Raw genomic sequence first — 24826 nt, forward strand, 5'->3', positions numbered from 1 at the left:
ACTGTACCAGGACTCGCAAAACAGATATGCCATACCCAACAGGTACTCTCTAAGTCCAGAATTTATTAACAGTAGCTTGTTCAGACCCATGTGTCCCAAGATAAGCCCACAGCAAGCTGTTTTAAGGGTAACTCTACACAGACTCAGGGGCTATAAAGATAAGACCCTTGACTTCTCATCTAGTTTATAAAATCTGACCACGCTTTCTATCACCCTAAAGCCACTGTGAACTAACTCCAGCCAATGAAACCTTATATGTCTCCTAACTTCCCCGTTTGAAACATTACTGAGATGCTGTCAAAGTGATAGTCCCTACCACTCAGCAAGTTTAATTAAGCCCAGATCTGTGTGATCCATGGGGTACCTTGGTGGTCTACGTGAGGTACTGCAACATTAAGAAAGTCTAGAATTCCCTGCAGAGCAGGGAGTTGCCCAGCTAGGGTGCAGAGAACAGGAGAGTCAGGACATCAGGGCTCTAAGCCCAGCTGAGTTCTGGAATGCTAAGTGATCCTGGGAGCTACTTTGTGCTCCCTGAACCTCCATCCTCTGTGTGTGAAGCTCTGTAAAAACATGGCAGCCAGTAAAATGGTTAACGTTGAGTCCTCTTGGCTGCAATCCACGCACTTCCTTGGACCCAGTGCTTTCTTTGCACGATTCGACACTGTTCTGCCTAAATGGAAAGGAACATAGGAGACAATCGTAGGACTTAAGGAGAAGAGGGTAGTAGGTCCATCAGGGGATATAGATGTGAAGGTAGAGAAAAAGCGACATTTTGAGACACAGTTAGGAGGTACCATGGATTGGACTGAGTAATCAATTATTCATGAAGAAATAAGGACAGTCTGTAGTAAAGGTGACACTCAGGTTGCCAGCTTGGGAGCTAAAGAAACTGGAGGGAGCCATTTGGAGAGACGGGTAACATAGGGAGAGGACGGTGATTTGTGAGCAAGAGGATGAGCTCCCATATAGACCTGAGATGCCTGGCCGGCATCCGCGACGAAAAGAACAGTAAGCATTTGCTTCTACAGATCTGGCATTCAGCAAGGAAATCTGAGCAGGGCCTGGAGATCTGCTAACGCATAGGAGAGATGAGATTTCCTGGTGAGGACTCCCTCCTGGTGAGAGTGTGTAGAGAGCGGAGCCTGGGACCCCATCATCAGGAATGACCACACTTAGGGGACAAGAGAAAGGAAGAGAGGGCACCCAAAGAGACAGAGAAGGACTAGGAAGAGGGGCACAGGGACACGTGGGGAGAGAGAAAAAGGACAGTGTCCACAGGATAGGCTGGACCTACCAAGTGGGGTCTTTGGTGGCTCGCAGGAGCAATGACAGTTGAGACATGGGAGGAGGAAGCAGATTGTAGAGTTTCGAAGAGAATCAGTGATGCACAAGGGTACAGCAAGGGGAGACATTTCTTTCTAGCAATTTGTCATCAAAGGCAAAGAGAAACAAAGGGCAGCTGGAAGGGAAAAGAAAGGAAGACATATATTTTTGAAAATTGAAAGCTGAGTGAAAAGTGAGCACGTTTAAATGCTGCTGATAAGAAGCCTAGAGAAAAAAAAATGGTTGACAAGTCATGGAAGGAAGATATTAATCAATAGCTAGTAATCAAGTTGTATTGCACATTGATGGGGCCTTGAGCTGCAGGGGACCTGCAGGGACAACCAGTGTGAGGTTTCCTGTCTCATGGGTGGACAAGCACCTGGCGACCAGAGTCCAAGGGTCCTGGGAGATGCTGGGACGTAGAGGATCCTGGGAAGATCTTGGTCCACAAGGGCCTCTGGAGGGAAGGCTGACTTAGACTCTCTGACTAGCCAGGCTGAGTCTGCCTGCCCCTGGGGCTGAGCTAGGGCAGGAAAACCAGAGAACTAAGGTCTGTCCCAGGAACCTCCTAGAGGCTCAACACAACCAGTGTAGGAAAAGAGACCACTTGTCCTTCACAATTCTACCTAAAACCATCTAGTGCGTTTGTTTCCTGTGGCTGCTGTAACAAATTTACCACAAACTGGGTGATTTAAAACACATTCTGTAGGGCAGATTCCACTCTGCGCCTCTTACAGATCCCGCTGGCTGCCAGCAGTCCTTGGCTTGCGTCAGGCGCTCGCAGCAGGTGCACGAGGTACCGGCGCTTCTGTTCAGACAGGCTGTCTGCTAGATGGTCCTCTCATCTGGTCATGAATCCGCCCCCCACCAGGCTCTGGGTTCAGTCCTGACTCCACCACCTACCAGCTGCTTGACCTTGGGCAGCTCCCTCACCTTCCCAAGCCTCTGTTTTCTCCTCTGTCAAATGGGGGTGTGAAAACAGTGCCTTCCTTCCGCATTGGGCTGTGGCGAGGATGAAAAAAATATTCTGTAAATTGGGAAAAGAATTTGCAAAACAATAGATACATGTATATGTATAACTGAATCACTTTCTTGTACACCTGAAACTAAAATATTGTTATCAATTGTACTCCAATATAAAATAAAAAGTTAAAATAAATAATTAATTAATTAATTTTAAAAAAGAGGTCATGAACCTGAAGCATTTGCACAGTGCCTGGCACAGAGCAGACACTCCGAGAATTAGTAATATCACTCATTACTTTACTTTTGTCACTGTTGTTGTCCTTTCCTGCCCCTGTTTCCAGACCAAGGAGCCCAGAGGATGGAGATCCCTCAGTGGCAGCCTCTGATCACTGGGCTTATGGCTGTGGCTCACTGTCCGGCCCTGGTTAACCAAGAAGATTCTGATCTCACCAACCTCAGCCCCCAGGACAGCCTTGGACTGCCCCAAAAATCTCCGAGAGCAACATAGGCTTTGCCTTCAGCCTCTACAGACATTTGGCTTTGGGTGCCTCTGGATAGAACATTCCCTTCTCCCCAGTAACCATCTCTTTGGCCTTGAACATGTTCTTCCTCAGGGCCCCAACACCCAGCAGGACCCACCTCTTGGAAGGCCTGGTTCAACCTCAACGTGGGGTCCGAGGCCAAGATCCAGGAGGGCTTTCAGGACCTGTTGCTCAGATTCCCTGACCGTGGGCCGGTGCACATTTAACGGCCCGGGCCCCTGGAGGCCACACAGTAACAGGTGGAGGCCCAGAAAAGCATCCACAAGTATGCAGAGGCAGATCCAGGGGAAGTTCGAGGCCTGCGTGGAAGAGCTCGGGTTGACACTACAGCAGTCCTGGAGAATCACATGCCCCTCAGAGGTGGGAGAACATATATCCAATGTGGAATCTCCATCTGGGAATCAGGGCTGCAATACATCACAAACTTACTTTCCACAGCATCTGAGAAGCCTCCCTTGCTGACTTAGACATAGGAGGCAATCAATAATTGTCTGCCCACTGAATCCTCGATGTATCTGCTTGTACACCTCCAGTGATGGGGAACTCATCATCTGTCTCATTTTATTGCTACTATTGTTGAGTTTCTTTCAAAGAAGTATTTTCCACCTTCAGTGTGCATGACAACTGCCTGGGGAGATTGTTTAAAATCCTGCACTTACCCCAGGAGATTCTGATTTAGGGCAGGGGGAAGTCAGGGACACTGCATTTAAGCTCTCCTTCCTTCCCCTCTCTGGTGATTCTTCTGCAAGAGGGCTGTGATCTCCACTTGAAGTAACCCTGGAAGCAAGCACTAAATTAAGGAGCATGAGTTCCCTTCCTCTGGCAAGTCCCATGAGGCATGGATTAGAACAGGAAGAATCCCAAAGCCTCAAGGTCTTTTATTTCCTCCAAAAGAGCCAAGAAGATTGTATGCTTCCCTCCTTAATCACGCTCTTAATTCAGCATTGAATTCATTCTCCTCATATTTGTACAGTGCTCTGTGGGTCTCAAGTGGTTTTGACGGCCACAGTCTCTTTTGACCTTCTCACCCATTTGAAGCTGATAAGGCTAAAATTAATGGTCTTATTATACAGATGAACAGACAGATTATTTTTTAAAGAAGCAAAGTTATTTCCTGAGCCAGTAAGGCATTACTCATATACACATCTATGAACACTTGTCGTGTGTTATATGTAAGTGTTTACACATGCACACGCACACACAATCTAAGTATGAAGGCTTTATTATCATGCCAGGCATGGGACATTATTAATTTTTATTGAATTATCTTCACATCCCAACAAGGTAGGCCGTTGTGTCCATTAAGAGATAAGAAAACTGAGGCACAAAAATTAGGCAACTTGCCCCAGATCTGAAAGCCTGGCAGAGCCTCGCCTTCAGATCCACACCTACATTCAGAGCAGCTTGTACCACAGTGATACACATTTTCCTCTAAAATTAACCACTTTCCAGAGAGGCTGAGGAGACCACAGAGAGCAGTAGTATTTACATATCGTAATACTATTACGTTATTGTAAAATATTCATCCCCATTTTACAAACAAGGAGACAGAAGCTCAGGGTGGTCAGGGGCTCAGCCCCACCAGGGTCACGCAGGTAATAAAGGACAGGTCAGGAGTAGGTTACGGAGCCAGGGTTGATGTGCCGAGTAGACTCCACATTCCCGTGGGCTGCCAGAAGGGTGACCCCCTGCCTGTTCTCAATTCTCTCCAAAGGTGACATTGACGTTTGTCTTCACCTCGGGATGTGTTGTTTAATCCCCACATATTTGCAATTTTCCAAAACAAACCTCCGAAAAAATAACAAAGCTGGAGGCATCCCATTTCCTGATTTCAAACTGTATGACGAAGCTATAGTAATCAAACAGGACGGTAGTGGCATAAATATTCACATAGACGAAAGGAACAGAATAAAGAGCCCAGAAGTTGACTCTTGCACATACAGTCAATTAATATTTGACTAGGGATCAAAAAACCAATCAATGGGGAAAAGATATTCTCTTCAAAAAGTGGATTTGGGAAACTAGATAATCACATGCAGCATCCCTGCTGGGTGTGCAACCCCAGGTTAGGGATGGGGTCAAGTCACCTCTATTAACTGTCCCTTAGGACTTGTGCCACACTGCAGCCCTGGTGCCTGTCGCCCCACCTCCTGAATCATTCCTAAGGTCACACAAATGGGCCCAAGGTTACAGGGTGTTTAAAGCACACAAGCCAACTCCAGCCCAGATCTCACCACCCTGAAGGCTAAACTCCAGAAAGGCCATTTGCACCCCTCTCGCTCTCCCTCCCTCCCCCTCCAGCCCAGGGCAGGCCTCCCCTCACTCTGTTTACCCTGCCCTTGCCCCGTTCCCTGTGGCTTTAGATCACTGCATCCCATGGACCATTCATCCTTCCCTTATCCCTAAGTCCCCTCCGCTGTCCCCTGGGTACCTCTCCTGTGGTCCTGGGGTGACAGCTTTCCTCCCGTGCTCCTCCCTCCTCCCCACTCTGCTCCCTCTCCTTGGTGCCCCGCCCTTTCGGGTGCCCTCCCCTTCTCACCCCACGGCACTCAGCTTAGGGGACCTCCTCCCCTCAGCGCTCACCTGCCCATCCTGGGGGACGAATCTTCATGCTTCCCTCCAGCCCTGATTCTCTCCTGAACTCCCCTGAGCAGGTCCCTTGGCTGCCTCCTGGGAACCACGCATCTGGGATCTGAACGTGAGGGTGTCGCCTTCCCTTCCCCAACCTGCTCCTCCTGCTGGGGGTCCTTCCTCAGGGGATGCTTTGTCATCACCCAGGAGCCAAACCCAGATGCGGGTTATTTTCCCTTCTTCCCCACGTCCACTCACAGAAACATGGGTTCTCTTCACAGCCTTCCACTCACCCCTGCTCTCCCTCTCCATCCTGGGCTTTGGCCCCATTTCCTGCAACATCCCCTTTAATGTCCAGCCTGCATCCCTCTCCTGGCCCTGAACTGCTTCTCTACACAGCAGCTGGAGTCATTTTTCTACTATGCAAATCTGCTCAGAGAGACCCTCTGTTTAAATTCCTTTTAAGCTGCCCAGGGCTCTATGGAAACTTTCCAGCATCCTTACTGAGCTGCCAGGTCCCCAGTGGTCCAGCGGTTCCATCATGGCCCCATCACCTCTGCAGGCCCTCCGCTTCCTGCTCCAGGTCTGCCCAGTTTCCTTCAGTTTCTTGAAAATGTCTTTCTCACTCTTTCTCCTGCCAAGGACATTCTCCTCTCTGTTTACCCTACCACATTTTATCCTTCCTCTGATGGCAGCACAAAAAGCACCTCCTCCAGGAATGCTTCGCTGACTTCCCGGTCTGAGTTTGATCCTCTTCTATCAGCCTCCAGAGCCTTGTTTCATCATCCATGTTTCGCATGAGTTCCTAAGTCCCAGGAGGGTCACTGCTGTGAAAATCTTTGAGGGCAGATTCATTCTGTTCTTTAGAGTGCTCCTCTGACCCAGGAGGTTGGGATAACATCCTGCCGGCAATAATTAGTAGCTGTGTGGCCTTGGGGGAAATTACTGAGCCTCTCTGTTCCTCAGTTTCCTCATCGGTAAAATGGGATGAGTAACAGCAAGTATCTCACATGATCATTTCAAGGACTAAACGGGTTAGTCCAGGTAGAGGTCTTAGCAGGCTGCCTGACAGAGAGATCTCAACCCTTCAGTTGTGGGTGACGTCATCATTTATGCCGGGAGCTGATCATCCTGGAGATGACACAGTCCCTGATCACATGAGGGACATGAAGAACCAAGTGGGTTCCTTTTATTGCAGGTGTGTGTTTATTGACCTTTCGCTCCCAGGATCCCCGTTCTGGTTGCTGAGGGGGATCCTCTGTCAGGGGAGTATGTGGAACTCGTCAGGTGGTGGAGGAGCTCGTCTGGGAACCTGGAAGTAGCTAGTCTCCCAGGTTGAGGCGCTGGGGGGCAACAGGGGAGATCCTGGGCGGAGGCCCAGCTCAGCTGCAGGAGCAACGGTTCCAGGAGCTGTGCCAGAAGAGGTCAGGGTCGGAGCCCCTGCGATGTCAGCACGAGGGCATATCCTGGGCCCTGGGAGATGGAAGAGTGAAACTGGACCTAGGGCCGTAGTCCCTGAAGTGGGCATCGGGCAGCAGGGGCCCCTCCCAGCGCTGGGCCTGAGGTCCAGTGGGCTTGGTCACAAGCACAAAGCCTGCTCCTGGGCTGGCTGGTGAGGCTGAGACAGAGGGGCCCAGAGTCTGGAGTGGGCTGAGTGTGTCTGGGAGGTCGAGGGGCTTGGCCTCGGGGCACAGGCAGTGGCAGGAGCATGGAGTCAGGCGGATCAGCGTGGAGACACACAGGGAAGAGTCCAGTCCAAGGAAGATGGTTTATTGCTTTTGTAGGGCTCAGAGCCTCCTTCTAACCAGGACACAGCCTCCCTGGGCATGTGAACCCCCCAGCAGAGTCACTGTCACCTTCCCAAGGGTGAGCAGGTGGGACCAGGCAGCCTGGGTCCTCGGGGCACAGGGGCCAGGCTGCCCCCAGGGAGCTGGGCACCCAGCTCCTTAGCGAGGGGACCCGCCACTCAGTGGAGAGCTCTAGGCTTGACTGCGGTTGGTGACTTTGCCCAAAAAGATGACGCTCTGGGTGTCTTTACTGAGTGTGGGAAACATACAGGGCCTGTTGAAATGCATAGTGATCACTTCTCCAGTCTTGTAGATCAAGTTGCTTCCCATGGCAGCAGCTCCTTCCGAGCCCTCCTCGTCCACGTCAAGCACAGCGCCGTGGACCACCTGTGGGGACAGCAGAGCATTACCCACCAGAGACGAGGTGGGTGGGAGGTGAACAGCTGCCTGAGGGCCTCTAAGGGGACTGACATTCATCCACCTTCTGCCGCTGGCCGTCACTGTGCTGTCAACGTGTTCAACTTGTGTGTTTCTCCCAACAAACCTGTCAGCCGGTTCATAGTCGTGATGCACAGATGTGCAAAGTGCAGTCAAAGGCTGTGAGTGCTGGGCCCAGGGTCAGAGAGGAAAAGAGCAGGGGCTCTCTGATCTGGATCCCTCTCTGTCTGAGTCCAAAACACCCCCCATTTTAGGGGAGAGGGGCAAGGCGAGGCATTTTTCTCACAGGCAACTGTCCACAGTCCCTCCATGTGGAAGCAGCAGATGACGGACACGGCTTTCTGCTCGTCTCCTGCCCTAGAGCTCGGTTACTTTGCATAGGATGTGGCTTCCCATCCCTGGAGCCCGCAGGCCCCTTGGCACATGGGCCTCCTTTACCAGGTCGTTTGGCAGGTGGGGTGCAGGGGAGACTGTAGGGCTGCCCAGCTTCCCCCATTCACTCTGACGTCTCTGCTTCTAGGATCGCAGTACCAGGGCCCTGGTGTTCTTGTCCTGTGCTCAGTGTATTTCCATCACGATGGCCCTGTAGCCATTGTTGGTGCCTATAACCTCTTACCCGCTCTGCTAGGCATAGCACAGGAGCCAAGAACTATCATGCTCCTTTCAAAGATGAAGAAAGTGAGGGGTACAGGACTTGAATTATTTATCGCATAGGCAGTAAAAGTTGGAGCATGAGACAGGGGTTCACAGCTGATTCCACCCCAGGCCCTCCCGCTAGATGGGCTTCCATGTCACAATATGTTGCAGGGAAGGTGGGACCACCCCCAGGATGGTTGTAACCAAGCCCTTCTGAGAAGTCCGGGGAGGGTGACTGAGTAAAGGGAAATACAGTTATTTTACTCATTCAAGTTTACCCAAAAGTCTGGCTGGCCTTCATCATTCAAGCTCCCATGTGGAGATGAATTGTCCAAAGTTTAAACACCCACCTGGGAAACCACCAGCACCTCTGCCATCTTTAATCCACCACCATCTTTAATCCCTGGCTGGTCAGCTGCCGGCGTGGGGAAGACTTTCCCCATGCGCATCTGGGGAAGGATGTCTTGCAGATCGTAATCGCTGGAGATGGAAAACTTTGGAAGGAGGAGGTGAACTCTTGTTCTAGGAAATGAGAAAAATAAACCTGAACGTCTGCTGGACTCAGAGCCCGCCTTTCTCCCACGTCTTGGCGTGGTCTTCCTTGGTTTCCACTCCAACCACCCGCTTCTTGCTGGAAATAAGGACTCTTTTCCACATTTTCTTCACCCCTCCTGCTTACTCTCCTTAATCTGTTAATTATGCATTCCCATCTGCAGCAGTCTAACATGCCAGGCAGTGCACCAGCGCCACACCTGGCCCTGCTTCTCCTCTGCAAGCCTGTAGGGCGCAGGAAACACCCTAACTCCAGCAGCTGGGAGACTGTGCTGGGGCGGCTGCTCCATGGGCACCAGGAAGGCTTCCTGCAGGAGGTGGCATGGAGCTTGGGTCCCGGAGGAGGGGAAGGAGCTGACTGGGTGAAGAGGAGTCCAGGAGGCAGGTGGATGCACTTGCAGGAAAGAGGGAAGAAAGAAGGGCTGCCCCACAGCACACAGGCAGCCTGAGTGTGGGCAGTGGGGAGGGGAGGGGCAGGGAAGGGGCTTGGGCGGGACGTGGAGGGCTGGGGGCTGCATTCAAGGGCCTTGGGGACCTGAATCAACCAATCCAACATCTCTATCTTGTCTTCCCAGTGAGCTCCTTGAGGGCAGGGGTGCGTCTGCTTCTGAGCAGAGGTGGCCGCAGGTTCCTGGAGCAACAGATGCTGTCTCCCACCCCCAGGCCTCCTCTCTCTTTGTCTCTATTTCCCTTAAGACCCTCGTCACGGTGTCAGCTCTTACAGATGCCAAATACGAGGAGGCTGTGGCTCCCATTAAATTCTGAGTCCCTTGGGAGCAGGGAGGTAGCTATTCCTCCTCATAATCCATCTTTCCTTCCTCTCTCCCTCCCTCCTCCCTCTCCTTTATCCATTCATTCAACAGATTCTTAGTGAGCGCCCTCTATGGGCCAGGAATGTGTAGATGCTTGTTCCCCCAGTGCTTGTAAATCAAAGATGTTTGATGAATATTCTATCAATTTACAACTACTCACTGAGCCCTTGTCCTGTGGTAACTCTTGGTATTGGAGGAAGGAAAGGGTTGGGAAGGGAGTACACGCAGCGGGAGGGTGGGTCCCCGTGTCCTGGGGTCTCCGGGGAGCTGCAGTGAGGAGGGGCTGAGAGTCAGGCAACCCCAAGGCGTCCGGTCCCCTGGACAAGGGTTGGGGAAGGGACTGCAGCCTCAGTGTCACGTCTAGGCAGGTCTCTCGCCCCTTGCAGTTTATAAAGTGCCTTCCACACCCATTCCCCCCTTGGATCTGCAGAACCTCCCACTCAGGACAGTGGGTCAGGATGTCCCTCCCATCTCAGTAGGGAGCTGAGCCCCAGAGAAGCACAGGGAGTGGCCGGGGGAGTGTGAGCCTGCGATTGGGACTCTGGGTCTGGGGCTCCCCCGCCCCTGCGCAGCTGCCCACACACCCTCCCCTCGGCCCCCTGCAGACACTGCGCCCAGAAGTGCCTCTTCCTCTGCTGTCCCCCTTGTTATTGGTCTCCTGAATTCCATGTCCTGGCCTGTGTGTCTACCCTCAGTTTATCCAGAACCCAACCCCTTCCCATCCTCCCCAGCTCTTCCTGGTCCACCCCCAGCGGCTCCCCTGGGTGAGTGCACTGGACTCCTGGCTGGCCTCCCTGCCTCCATGCTTGTCTGCTGTCTGTTCTCCACTGGACGACCTGGGTGATCTTTCTAAAACATTACTCAGATCATTCATTCTTTGGCCCAAAACCTTGTGAGAACTGTACATTTCCCTTGGTGGGGGAGGAGTTAAGGGGTCTGCAAGGCCTCACATGACCTGAGCCCCCCTGGGGTCCTGACTTCTCCCAACTTTCCCTCTCACCCCCTCTGCTCTGCTGCTCTGGCCTCACTAACCCTCAACCACACCAGGCTCCCTCCTGTCTTATAGGCTTTGCACTGGCTGTTCCCTTGGCCAGGAATGCTTTTCCTCACCATATTCACATGGCTCAACCCTCACTTCAGACATCACCTAATGACCACCCTAGTTACAATCACAAACTACTTGCAGGTCCAATTCTCTTACTCTTTTTACTGTGCTTTACTATACGGCCTCCCCATTTCTAACCATTCAACCCATCAAATAATTTATTACATTTATTTCTTGTATGTCTCTTTCAATCACAAAGCAAGCTCATGAGGGCAGAGAACTTAATGTTTTATTTGCTGACCTACCCTCAGAGTCTAAAATAGTCCCTGGCACATAGTAGGTTCTCAATTAAACTGTGAAAACAGTGCTGAATGGTTGAATGAATAAATGAGTGAATGTAATGTTTAGCCACTGCAAAACTGATGCTCAGCGTCTGTCTCACCTGAGCCCCCAACTGATCCCAGTTCCATCTGCCCCCCTCCACCTGCAAGAGGTGGAGCCACGGAGAGAACAGCACGAGTGTCGGGGGCTGTGTGAGGATCCCCATGACGCAGTGCATGTTAGTGTCAGAGGAACCCTCAGCCCCGCCCCCTCTGATGTCATCATCTTAGAGACGGAATAGTTCAGGCCCAGAGCCACGCGGGCAGCCAAGGGCAAGGTCACCCCTGGATGGGCCCTCCCACCTCTGCCCCAACCCCTGGACATTACTGAGGCCCGGGGGCTGCGGGTCCGGAGTCCAGGAAGAGGGGGAAGGGCTGAGAAGGCAGGTGGGCCCACAGCTCCGGGTCCTGGGGACAGTCACCTGGGCTGCAGTGAGTCTCTCCACCTCCTCAGCGTCTCTGGGAGCAACTCGGCCTCCAGGTCCTGCATTTCGCCCTCGTCAGGGAGGATGAGGGGCGCGCTGTCGTTGCGGGTGCACTTGAGCTCCACCACGGTGTAGGCCCGTAACTCGTCCGGGAAGTAAGGCGTTTCCAGACCCCCAGTGGTCATCATGGGCGCCTCCACCGTCCTGTTCTCGTGGAACTCTGACTTATAAGTACGGCTGGGATCAAAGGGCTTCTTCCACCGGGCTAGAGGTGGAGGGACAGGTGAGGGGTCTCTGGTACAAGGGCTGCCGGCTGCTCCCGCCTCTGCCCTGGTCCCTGAGCGGGGAAGACCCTCCCCACACCAGCAGCCCCCCACGTGCCTCTAGGGATGGCCCTGCTAGGTTTGCACATATACCTGGCCAGGTGGGTAGGCCCTTGGGGATGGGGGTGACCCCACAGGTCTGGATTGGAAAGGGGGTCACGAAAAAACCAGGTTAATTGTGCTACATGAGAAACCAACAGGAACAGGAGAGGGCAAGGGAGAGATGGGGTGAGGTTGGGCCTGGGGACAAATGGGAGCTCCTGGTCCTTAAAGGGAACAGTGTTAGTGACCAGTGGTTAGTCGCTGGCTTTGCAGGGAGAGCACATGTCCCCGCAGCCTTGTGAGCCAGGCTGAAGCAGGAGCCACGTGGGGAGCAGGAGGGCAGGGCGGGGTCAGTAGAGGAGAGGGCTCGGGTCTCCCCGCAAGAGGATGGAGCATTCAGTGACGGGGGATTCTTGGGGAGATCAGGGCCCTGGGGCTTCATGGAGTGTGTATCCACCCCCGCTTCCTGCTTTGTTTCCACCCCTGCCTGTGTCCTCAGGGTTAGAGGCAGGAGCTGAGGGAAAGCTGGGCTGGCTGGGGTGCCCCTGTCGGGGGGGAGATTTGGGAGGAGAAAATCCTAAGACAGTGCCGAGTTGTAGGAGAGGAAAGTACAGGAGACTCGAAGAACAAATGTAGCAGGCCTGGCCCGGTTTCCTTTTCCAAAGAAATGCAATTCTGTGCCTTCATTTATAGATGAAAACACAGACCCAGGAAGGGTAGCCCTGGGCTCTGCCAGGAGCCCCAGCACAGGGCTAACTTGTTTCCCCACAACTAGTGTCTCCTAGGCACCTGACCACGCCCAGATTCGATGATAGTTTTTTGTGTCCTTATCTATTTTGGGTCTCTACTGCACTACTGGCTCCATGTATGAAATCTATCTGCCTTCACTCTGACCCTTATGAATTTCCGGGCTGAGGTTTGCAATATCGAGTTTCTATCAATGGGACTGGGCACTGGTCCAACTAGAATCTGGGAAAATACGCTGCCCTGGATATTGTCCTCCCCTGAGACTTTCCCCAGATGGTGGCCTTGCCATTTCCACCCTCAAGATGATAGAAGCGCACAATTGAAGAACCTTGGGGTGCCCAGGCTCCTCAGAGGCTGTCACACCGTGAAGATGGCCACCAGCCCCACCTTAAGCCCCAGAGACCAAGACCCTTAGAGGGAGCCCAGGTCAGACACAGCCCACGGTGCGCACAGCAGACGCCTTCCTGAGCGTGTCCGAAAGCATCTCATCAGGGAGGAACCTGGAGTTCCCGGCCACCCCGGAGAGAGCTGAAAGCACAGCTTATTCTTTTGGCAGCCGGGCAAGTTTAAGTCAGAAAAAAGAGTCTCCCTCTGCCTTACACAAATAAGTGGCTCCTCTGCACTTATGTCCTGTAAAGAGAAGTGGAATTTGGATAACGCTAAAGTAGACAAAGCCTATGGTCGGGGCAGGGCCTTGGTGCCTAAGCTCCCTTAAGCCATGGGGAGCCCCTTCTGTAACGGTTTGCTAACAACACAGGTGGCTGAGCCAGAAGAGAAATAGTCCTGGAGCCTCAGAACTAATTTTATTTATCTTCCCGAACCCCAGTCTGGCCACCCACCTTTAAAGAAGATGTAATTCACCAGGATCATCTCTGTGAGCTTGTCAAGGTCCTTGAAGAACTCCACAATTTTCCCCTGGGCTTTATTCCTCACATAGTCATTGATGAGCTTCTTGGCAGTGTCGGAACCCCGGAAGTCGGTGGAGAAGGCCTCGGAGGCACACAGCTCCCGGGCATCTTCCCTGAACTTGTCCAGAAGCTTCAGCTGCTCCTGGACGAACATGGCGTTGCCCACGCTCAGCTGCAGCTGGTGGCTGGGTCGGCCGAGCATCTGCAGGAGGTGCTGGAAGCCCTGGTGGATTTCTGTCTCGGGGGTCTCCGTGAGGTTGAACTTGAGGCCTTCCAGGATTTCCATCAGGGTGGGTCCGCGGGCCCCCAAGGACAGGAAGGCCAAGGCCATGGAGATGCTCGGGGGGAGAAGATGACATTCTCATTGGGGGTCTTCAAAGCCAACTGCTTGTAGAGGCTGAAAGCAAAGTCGGTATTGCTGAAGACGAATGTGTGGTCGTCCACAGACGCCCCTTTGTGTTGGTCCTCTGAGGTCACATCCCCCAGGTAAAGCCCGCCCCCTGGGAGGCAGTGGACACTGGAGCTGAGCCCAGCCACCAGGAGCCCCAGAGCCAGGAGGGGGGACATGCCCTCTGCCCTCATCTCTGAAAAGCAAAGCTCCTTTAAGTCTCGGTGTGTCAGTTGATGTCCCAACCACCACCCACTGTCCCCACGTGGTGTCTCTTCTCTCTGCCTCTGCTGCTTTGTGACCTCCCAGTTCTAGGCACCCTCCTGGGCTCCCAACATGCATGCGGAGGCTTTGGGCTCCCTCTCACCCTTTGAAGCAAGTCTTGTAATTGTTACCAATTTCCCCAGTGGAGAAACTGGGCACAGAGAGGGAAAGGGGCTTTTCCAAGGTCACCCAGCAAGCAAGTGGAGGAGCGAGGGTGAGAAGCCTGGGTTGCCTGCCTCCAAGGGGGGAAGCTGGTGACGGGTGTGAGGTGCTGTCCAGTGAGAACCCATCCCCCCTCCTGCTCAGAGAGCAGCCCCCGTCAGAGGGGACTAGGAAGCAGGGGCTCCTTTTCCACTATGTCCCCTGTCTTCCCCCCTTGACGGAACCCTGGACTGAGTCAGAGGGCACAGCACCTCTCCTGGCCTCTTGATGACAAGCGTGTGACCTTAGGGAGGCACTCACATCGTGGTGCCGGGTTGCAGTGAGGGTTCAGTGAGAGAGGTCACCACAAGCAGCGGGAGCAGTGCTGGAGCCTAGGTGACCCTGATGAGGGTTGGTGTAAAGAACAAGGAGGGTAGAGTGTTCTTTTCAGCCCCAGCCAGGTGAACACATGGTGGTTGATTCCACTGTAAGCTTGGAAAGGCCTCCTAGTGGGGAGAAAGCAGGGTGGGCTCAGAGTCTCAGAGTCCTGGGCAAGGATTTCATTTTGACCATTTGTGAGTGCTATGTGGTGACAAGCAAGTGACTGAGCCTCTCTGAGCCTCAATTCCCATCTCTGTCCATGTTGAATGGCTCAGGTGACATGAAGTATGAAGGTGCTGGGCTCATAAGAAGAGTTCCAATGGTGTCACCCCCACATGCCACCCTCTTTAGGACCTTACAAGCCAGAGCTGTGATCCGTGGGGACAGGGGACAGAGCTACTGCCTGGAAGCCTCCAGGAGAGACTCAGTTCAAAGCTGGTGACCTCAGCAAACAGGATTGTTTACCTTCAGCCTCTGGCCCCTCATCTCAGAGTTCAGAGGAGAAAGGGCTGCTGGGGGGGGAGGGGAGGAGAGAGGAAGAGAGAGAGAAAAGAGGCAGAGGAGGCGGGGGAGCGGTGGGAGGGGGTGGAGGGGAGGGAGCTGAGCTGAGTCTCATCCAGAGGCTGGTGGAGAGGCCTTCGGACAAGCCTGGGGACAGAGGTGATCAATTGCCCCAAATGTTAGTTTCCTCAGTGCTGATGCAACCGTTTCTTTAAAAAAAGAGTCAAACATTATCCCCAAAATTATTTCTGGAGAAATAGTACCTGTGTATTTGGCCTGGTTGGAGGGCTGGCTCTATTTCTGAGCAGTCAGTCTTTTCAGTGCTGGACAGACTCACCTCCTGTCTGCTTGGCTGCGGGGCCCTTCAGGGATGGTGTAGCCCAGGAAACCCGCCTGGAGACCTTGCAGCCTCTGCCCAGAGGGACCCAGTGCACTAATTCTGTCCGCCCGGCTGTCTTGAGAGCAGCGCCCCGTGCCAGACAAGGAGACGTGCCTCATGGCCCTGGTGGGAGTTCTGACCCTGGCGGTGGTTGCACAGCTATATGGGGTGCACAGCTGGCTCGAATCAGAATCCCACAGAGGGACTTCCCTGGTGGTCCAGTGTTTAAGACTCTGTGCTCCCAATGCAGGGGGCTGGGGTTCGATCCCTGTTCAGAGAACTAGATCCTGCATGCTGCAACTAAGAGCCCTCATGCTGCAACTAAAGATCCTGCAAGCCGTAACGAAGATCCCGAGTGCCCCAACTAAGACCAAGTGCAGCCAAATAAATAAATAAATATTAAAGAAAAGAAAAGAATCCCCCAGAGTCAAAGGCAGAAGTGACACCAGAAGCCCTGGTGGCATGTTCCTCCCTTTGCAGAATCAAAACTGAGACCCAGAGAGAAGACTGGTCTTCAGAGGGCGCAGAACCCTCCCAGCATCGCGACACAGGTCCTCCCGCCTCCCTCCTGCCTCATGTTCCACAGGCCCCGTGCAGAGTACTAGAACCACACTAAGAAAGGGGTCCCTTTCTCCAAATGTGGGAGCATCACGGATTAACTGCCTGGGAGAGCGGGATGTGGGGAGTGGATCCAGAGCCGCCACCTGCCTGGGATGCTGGATTTTCACGGGCGCTGCTGTCTATTTATCCCACAAAGATCTCCTCCCCTGCTCATGAAATGTCTGCGGGGACAACACAGTGTTTTGTCCTCAGACTGGAAATAGGCAGATGATCATTTCTGATAACAAGATTTATTACATCTATTTGAACAACCTAGTTACAGAAACTGCTTTTGGTCCCTTAAAAAAAAAAAAAAACTAAACTAAAAATAAACAAAAAAAAATTTTCCTTGAGAGTGTTTTCTCCTGTTTAATAAAACTCATTGAGGAATATGTGAAAGCTCAGAATATATAAAAAGGAACTTTGAAAAATACTCATGACAATTGTTCTTTTTTAGAAAAAATATCGACTCTTCTTAATTTTTCCCCCTTTCTGCGATTTACTCATTGAGGACCATGTAAAAACCCAGAAAATGGAAAGAAGAATATTTGAAAATATTCCCCAGAATTGTATGACTCTGGGACAGCCCTAGCGAACATTGTCTTCTGTTTCTTTTATGTCATTTTTTTTATGTTTGTTTGCAAGTGTGTGTATATGATAGGAATCTCCAAACACAAACTCAGATAAGTTTAAAATGCAATACAGCTCAATTATGTGTATATAGCTCGATTTGCATGTTGATACACTCCCCCTTTTTTGAGAAAGGAGGGCATGTCTAAATAGACTAAGTGGGAGAGACCTTCAAGACGGCGGAGGAGTAAGACGTGGAGATCACCTTCTTCCCCACAAATACATCAGAAATACATCTACATGTGGAACACCTCCTACAGAACACCTACTGAACGCTGGCAGAAGACCTCAGACCTCCCAAAAGGCAAGAAACTCCCTCCACGTACCTGGGTAGGGTAAAAGAAAAAGAGAAAACAGAGACAAAGAATAGGGATGGGACCTGCACCAGTGGGAGGGAGCTGTGATAGAGGAAAGGTTTCCACACACTAGGAAGCCCCTTCGTGGGCGGAGACTGCAGGTGGCAGAGGGGGAAAGCTTCGGAGCCACGGAGGAGAGTGCAGCCACAGGGGTGCAGAGGGCAAAGCGGAGAGATTCCCGCACAGAGGATCGGTGCTGACCAGCACTCACCAGCCCGAGAGGCTTGTCTGCTCACCCGCCGGCTGGGGAGGGCGGGGCTGGGAGCTGAGGCTCGGGCTTCAGAGGTCAGATCCCAGGGAGAGGACTGGGGTTGGCTGCGTGAACACAGCCTGAAGGGGCTAGTGCGCCACGGCTAGACGGGAGGGAGTCTGGGAAAATGTCTGGAGCTGCCGAAGAGGCAAGAGACCATTGTTTTGGGGTGCACGAGGAGAGGGGATTCCTGCTCTGTGTGCCCACAGACAGCAGAGCACCACCTAAGCAAGCTCCAGAGACGGGCGCGAGCCACGGCTATCAGCTCCGACCCCAGAGACAGGCATGAACCGCTAACACTGCCACCACTGCCACCAAGAATCCTGTGTGCAAGCGCAGGTCGCTATCTTCACGCCCCCTGGGAGCCTGTGCAGCCCGCTACTGCCAGGGTCCTGAGACCCAGGGACAACTTCCTTGGGAGAACACATGGTGCATCTCAGGCTGTTGCAATGTCACGCCGGCCTCTGATGCCACAGGCTTGCCCCGCATTCCAATTATGACTGCCATATCCCTCCCTCTCCCCAGCCTGAGTGAGCAGGAGAGCCCTAATCAGCCGCTACTTTAACCCCCTCCTGTCTAGGTGGGGAACAGACACCTGAGGGCGGCCTACACGCAGAGGCGGGACCAAAACCAAAGCTGAATGCCAGGAGCTGTGCGAACGAAGAAGAGAAAGGGAAATCTCTCCCAGCGGCCTCAGGAGTAACAGATTAAATCCCCACAATCAACTTGATAAACCTTGCATCTGTGGAATACCTGAATAGACAACAAATGTTCCTAAAATTGAGGCGGTGGACTTTGGGAGCAACTGTAGACATGGGGTTTGCTTTCTGCATCTGATTTATTTTTGGTTTTATGTTTATCTTAGTTTAGTTTTTTTGTTTTGTTTTGTTTTTGTTTTTATCTTTTTTATTTTTATTTATTTATTTATTTTTGGCTGTGTTGGGTCCTTGGTGCTGTGCGTGGGCTTTCTCTAGTTGCGGCAAGGGGGGGCTACTCTTCGTTGCGGTGCACAGGCTTCTCATTGCAGTGGCTTCTCTTGTTGCGGAGCATGGGCTCTAGGCACATGGGCTTCAGTAGTTGTGGCACACGGGCTCAGTAGTTGTGGCTCATGGGCTCTAGAGCACAGTCTCAGTAGTTGTGGCACATGGGCTTAGTTGCTCCACGGCATGTGGGATCTTCCCAGACAGAGCAGGGCTCGAACCCGTGTCCCCTGCGTTGGCAGGTGGATTCTTAACCACTGTGCCACCAGAAAAGTCCTATCTTAGTTTAGTTTTTAGTGCTTGTTATCATTGGTGGACTTGTTTATTGGTTTGGTTGCTCTCTTCCTTTTTTTAAATACTTTTTCCTTTTTTCTCTCTTTGTGAGTGTGTGTGTGTATGTTTCTTTGTGTGATTTTGTCTGATTAGGTTTACTTTTACCATTTCTCTGAGTGTTCTGTCTGGTTTTCTTTGTTTGTTTGTTTGTTTTTAGTTTTTTCTTCTTTATTTTTTGTTTGTTTTTTCTTTCTGTAAGTGTGTATGTGTATGTTTCTTTGTGTAATTTCGTCTGTTTAGTTTTGCTTTTACCGTTTGGTTTGGGGTTCTATCTGTTCTTATTTTGTTTTTTCTTCCTTTTCTTCTGAGCCATGCAGCTGTCAGGGTTTTGGTGCCCCGCCTGGGTGTCAGGCCTGAGCCTCTGAGGTGGGAGAGCTGAGTCCAGGACATTGGATCACCAGAGACTTCCCAGCCCTGCGTAATATCAATTGGTGAGAGCTCTCCCAGAGATCTCCGTCTCAACACTAAGGCCCAGCTCCACCCAACAGCCAGCAAGCTCCAGTGCTGGACGTCCCTATGCCAAACAACTAGCAAGACAGGAACACAACCCCACCCATTAGCAGAGAGGTGGCTTAAAGTCATACTAAGTTCACAGACACCCCAAAACACACCACCGGATGTGGCCCTGTCCACCAGAAAGACAAGATCCAGCCCCACCCACCAGAACATAGGCATCAGTCCCCTCCACCAGGAAGCCTACACAAGCCACTGAACCAACCTCACCCACTGTGGGCAGACATCAAAAATAATGGGAACTACGAACACGCAGCCTGCAAAAAGGAGACCCCAAACACAGTAAGTTAAACAAAATGAGAAGACAGAGAAATATGCAGCAGATGAAGGAGCAAAGTAAAAACCCACCAGACCAAACAAATGAAGAGGAAATAGGCAGTCTACCTGAAAAAGAATTCAGAGTAATGATAGTAAAGATGATCCAAAATCTCAGAAATAGAATGAGGAAAATACAAGAAACGTTTAACAAGGACCTAGAAGAACTAAAGAGAAAACAATGATGAACAACACAATAAATGAAATTAAAAATTCTCTAGAAGGGATCAATAGCAGAATAACTGAGGCAGAAGAACGAATAAGTGACCTGGAAGATAAAATAGTGGAAATAACTACCACAGAGCAGAATAAAGAAAAAAGAATGAAAAGAATTGAGGACAGGCTCAGAGACCTCTGGGACAACATTAAACGCACCAACATTCGAATTATAGGGGTCCAAGAAGAAGAAGAGAAAAACAAAGGGTCTGAGAAAATATTTGAAGCGATTATAGTTGAAAACTTCCCGAACATGGGAAAGGAAATAGTCAGTCAAGTCCAGGAAGTGCAGAGAGTCCCATACAGGATAAATCTAAGGAGAAACAAGCCAAGACACATATTAATCAAACTATCAAAAATTAACTACAAAGAAAACATATTAAAAGCGGCAAGGGAAAAGCAACAAGTAACATACAAGGGAATCCCCATAAGGTTAACAGCTGATCTTTCAGCAGAAGCTCTGCAAGCCAGAAGGGAGTGGCAGAACATATTTAAAGTGATGAAAGGGGAAAACCTACAACCAAGATTACTCTACCCAGCAAGATCTCATTCAGATTTGACAGAGAAATTAAAACCTTTACAGACAAGCAAAAGTTAAGAGAATTCAGCACCACCAAACCATCTTTGCAACAAATGCTAAAGGAACTTCTCTAAGTGGGAAACACAAGAGAAGGAAAAGACCTACAAAAACAAACCCAAAACAATTAAGAAAATGGTAATAGGGGCATACATATTGATAATTACCTTAAATGTAAATGTATTAAATGCTCCAACCAAAAGTCATAGACTGGCTGAATAGATACAAAAACAAGACCTGTATATATGCTGTCTACAAGAGACCCACTTCAGACCTAGGGACACATACAGACTGAAAGTGAGGGGATGGGAAAAGATATTCCATGCAAATGGAAATCAAAAGAAAACTGTAGTAGCAATTCTCATATCAGACAAAATAGACTTTAAAATAAAGACTATTATAAGAGACAAAGAAGGACACTACATAATGATCAAGGGATCAATCCAAGAAGAAGATATAACAATTGTAAATATTTATGCACCCAACATAGGAGCCCCTCAATACATAAGGAAAATGCTAACAGCCATAAAAAGGGAAATCGACAGTAACACAATCATAGTAGGGGACTTTAACGCCCCACTTTCACCAATGGACATATCATCCAAAATGAAAATAAATAAGGAAACACAAGTTTTAAATGACGCATTAGACAAGTGGTTTCATGAGCCAGGTTTTAACCTAGAAACTGGACATCCAGCAGGGAATGAAACAGGTAAAGCTCCTACTGTCAAGGTGAGTCATCTCTCTAGTTCTGGAACATTACCCTTAATGGAAGTTTGGGGTCAGTAATCCAGCGGTCTGCAAATGTTTTCTGTAAAAGGCCAGAGAGTAACTATTTTACATTTTGAGAGACACATTTGGTCACCTCCTCCCTTCCCCTCCCTTTTCTCCTTCTCTTTTCCTTTTTTTAGCAAACTTTTACAAATGGAAGTTAAATATAATTTTAAAATATTTTCATAATATTATATATAATATATTAAAATATAATTCTTAGCCTGTGAGATACACAGAAACAATCTGTGCGCATATTTGGCCAGGGACCTGGTCTTAATGAGAAGTGATCAGATACACATGGAATCCATAAACGTGAAGAAGCATTTCCCTCCTTTAGTTCAGGCTCACATCACAGCTTCCAGCCACAGATGGCCCATAGAGGTCTGGGGTTTGGGTGAATTTCTTTGCCTCCCTCCCACCTCACCATTCCATCCCACCCTCCTTGCAATTGCAGGGAAGCCCTTCCCCACTGGAACCTTGTCATTTTTCTCTCCCTTCTTCTCTCCATCTCTCTCTTGCTTCTACGGCCTCTTGGTCCTGAAAAACCCTCTGCTTCTTTCATTTCCCCCAGTCCCCTTCTCCTAGCTCCTGGGCAGGTTGTCAGATTGTCAATCATCCATTCAGTCCCACCAGGCTGCAGGTGGGACTCCCTGGGTGGGACCAGGTGGGTGCTGCATGTTCCACAAGCAGAACATCTAGTAGATAGTCCCTGTCTGACTTTGCTACAACTGACTGCCTCTTTGTGTAGCTATGATTCTGATTATGTTGATTATTTTGATTATTAGGTCTTGGTCTGTGCTAACCTCCAGGGAAGTGGTTTAGGAAGAAGGAAAAATTCCAACATCTAATCTCATGACTTGTCCAAGGACCTGCAGCTGTTAAATGGTAGAGCTGGTGGAGCTTGGAAAAAAACCATCCCAATGCCAAAATCAGGCTCTCTCTACCCTTCCTGCTCTTTCTTAAAAAAAAATAGGAAGACATGTCCATGCTTGAGCATATGAAAGAAAATTACAGTCTTGGGAGTATAATTCTTGCACAAGTGTTGGGGCCACTGCTTTTTTAAGGCATTGATTGTCTGTGGATCTGCACAGGAAGGTTGTGTCCTTTAGATGGGGTGGGGTCCTAGCTGAAAGCGTGCTCTGTCCCCATCAGTCACCACTGAGTGAGAGATACATTTTTTTTGTTAATGTTGAGTGAAATGATCATTTTTAAATGCTGATAACCTAGAGAGAAAAAAAAAAAAAAGGTTGATAAGACGGGGAAGGAAGAAGATATTAATCCATGGGTATTAATCAAGTTGGTATTGGGCATTGATGGGGCCTTGAGCTGTAGGGGACTTGCAGGGACAACCAGTGTGAGGTTTCCTGTCTCATGGGTGGACAAACACGTGGAGACCAGAGTCCAGGTGTCCTGGGAGATGCTGGGACATAGGGGATCTTGGGAAGAGCTTGGCCCACAGAGATCCCTGGAGGGAGGGCTGACTTTGACTTTTATTTTTAATTAATTTTTTAATTTATTTTTGGCTGCATCAGGTCTTCGTTGCTGCACGCGGGCTTCCTCTAGTTGCGGCGAGCGGGGGCTACTCTTCATTGTGGTGCGAGGGCTTCTCATTGCAGTGGCTTTTCTTGTTATGGAGCATGGGCTCTAGGTGCGTGGGCTTCAGTAGCTGTGGCACATGGGCTCAGTAGTTGTGGCACACGGGCTTAGTTGCTCCGTGGCATGTGGGATCTTCCTGGACCAGGGCTCAAACCCGTGTCCCCTGCATTGGCAGGCAGATTCTTAACCATTGCGCCACCAGGGAAGTCCCTGAGTTTGACTTTCTGACTAGCCAGGCTGAGTCTGTCTGTCTCTGGGGCTGAGAAAGACCAAGGAGAACACAGAACTAAGATCTGTCCCAGGAACCTCCGAAAGGCGGTGCTCAACACAACCAGTGTAGGGAGAGATAGCGCTGCTCCTTCACCATCATACCTAACAAAACCTAGAGGCTGACAGGTGTGTTACTTCCTATGGCTGCTTATACAAATTACCACATACTTGGCAACTTAAAACACAGCCTCCAGGGCAGATTCCACTCCTTGCCTCTTCCAGATGCTGCTGGCTGACAACACCCTTTGGCTTATGGGTGCATCTCTCCAATCTCTTCCTCCGTAGTCATATTGATTTTTCTTCTTCTGTCTGTGTCAAAGCTCTCTCTACCAATCTCTTATAAGGACTCTTGCGATGGCACATAGGGTTCACAGGGATAATCCAGATCGACCTCCCTATTTCCCATCTCATGATCCTTCCGTTAATCACATCTGCAATAATCCTACTCCCACCCCCAGCATCAGTTTTGTTGGCATAAAGGTAACATTCACAAGTTTCAAGTGTTCAGACATGGATATATTAGGGAGTCATTTTTCAGCTTACATCAATGGACAACAAAGAAAAAAATGAAATAAAGAGCTCTCAAATGTTTCATAAACGGAGGAGCAGGGAGAATGAGAGAGAGAGAGACAGAGATAGAGAGAGACAGACAGACAGAGAGAGGTGAGTAGGGTAAGTATTTTGTATGGTCTCATCTTATTAGGATGGGAAATAGCCACAGGATTTGGGGCAGGTTAATATTACACTAGGTGGGAAAAAAGGGTATGTTCTGATTGGAATAAAGAGTTGGTATCTAATTTCCAAGGATAGTTGAAACATACATCCAATTATGACCAGTGATAAAAGGAAGGTAAATATCAAAATGTATAAGTGTATTTGACCCTCCAAATGGAAAGATGGCAAAAAAAGAAAATAATAGAATTTTAGTCAAAGTCAGAAATATATGGAAAAGAAAAAGGAGTAAACAAGAAAGCAATACATCGTAAATCTAAATTATGATGAAGGAACACATGGGAGAAAAAATTTTCCAAAGAGAACCAAAATCATATTTGCCATCCCACAATGTGACCTTGGGACTCCCCAGGTGGGCTTTTATGACCGCATCAACCAATATGGGAGAGGAGGACAAGTGACGTTCTGTGACTTCTGAGTCTACACAGTATGGCGAGGAAGGCCAAGCCACATGGAAAGGATTCATGTAGTTGTCCTGACCACAGCTCCAGCTGAGGTCTTTGCTTACAGCCAGCATCAACCACCAGACATGTGAGGGAGGAAGCTTTAAATGGTTTCAGCCCAGCCATTGTCTGAGAGTAAACACAGGAGACACCCAGAGTGAAAATGACCTCATTGAGCTTAGTCAGAGTCGAACACCAGAACTGTGAGAATTAATAACAAGAAATGACTGTTGTTTTATAACACTACATTCTATACTTAGCAAAAATATTCTTCAAAATTGAAGGCTAAATATAGATTTTTTTAGACAAACCAAAGATTAGACAACTCATTACAAAAAAATGGAAAAGAAAGTTCTTGGGATAGAAGGAGAATACACAGATAGAAAATGGTACGTAAACACAGGAATGAAGTGTAGCAAAAATAGAAAAAGTAGATTTTTTTCCTCATTTTGAAACTCTTTGGTGGATATTGATTGTTTATAGCAAAAAAAAAAACAAACAAGTTGCAATGTATTGTGGAGTTTATAACATATGTAAATTAAAGATAAGACAACAATAGCACAAAGTACAAAAGGGAAAAAATCCAAAATATTGATGTAAGATTCTTGCATTTTACTTGAAGAGGTATAATGTTATTTGAAGGTATACACTGATAAGTTAAAGATTTATTGTAAATTTTTAATCTACTGA

General features: G+C 49.7%; 1 protein-coding gene across 1 annotated transcript; it reads right to left on the minus strand.

Moving 5' to 3' along the window:
• Nucleotides 1-7381: 7381 nt before the first annotated feature.
• Nucleotides 7382-14079, minus strand: LOC132360754 (serpin A3-8-like). Its single transcript, XM_059915842.1, is given in 5 exon segments — nt 7382-7576; nt 8632-8779; nt 11469-11742; nt 13429-13839; nt 13842-14079. Coding segments are annotated over 5 exon segments (1266 nt in total).
• Between the last annotated feature and the right edge of the window lie 10747 nt (nt 14080-24826).

The sequence above is a fragment of the Balaenoptera ricei genome, chromosome 2, assembly GCF_028023285.1.
Source record: "Balaenoptera ricei isolate mBalRic1 chromosome 2, mBalRic1.hap2, whole genome shotgun sequence".
Taxonomy (NCBI): domain Eukaryota; kingdom Metazoa; phylum Chordata; class Mammalia; order Artiodactyla; family Balaenopteridae; genus Balaenoptera; species Balaenoptera ricei.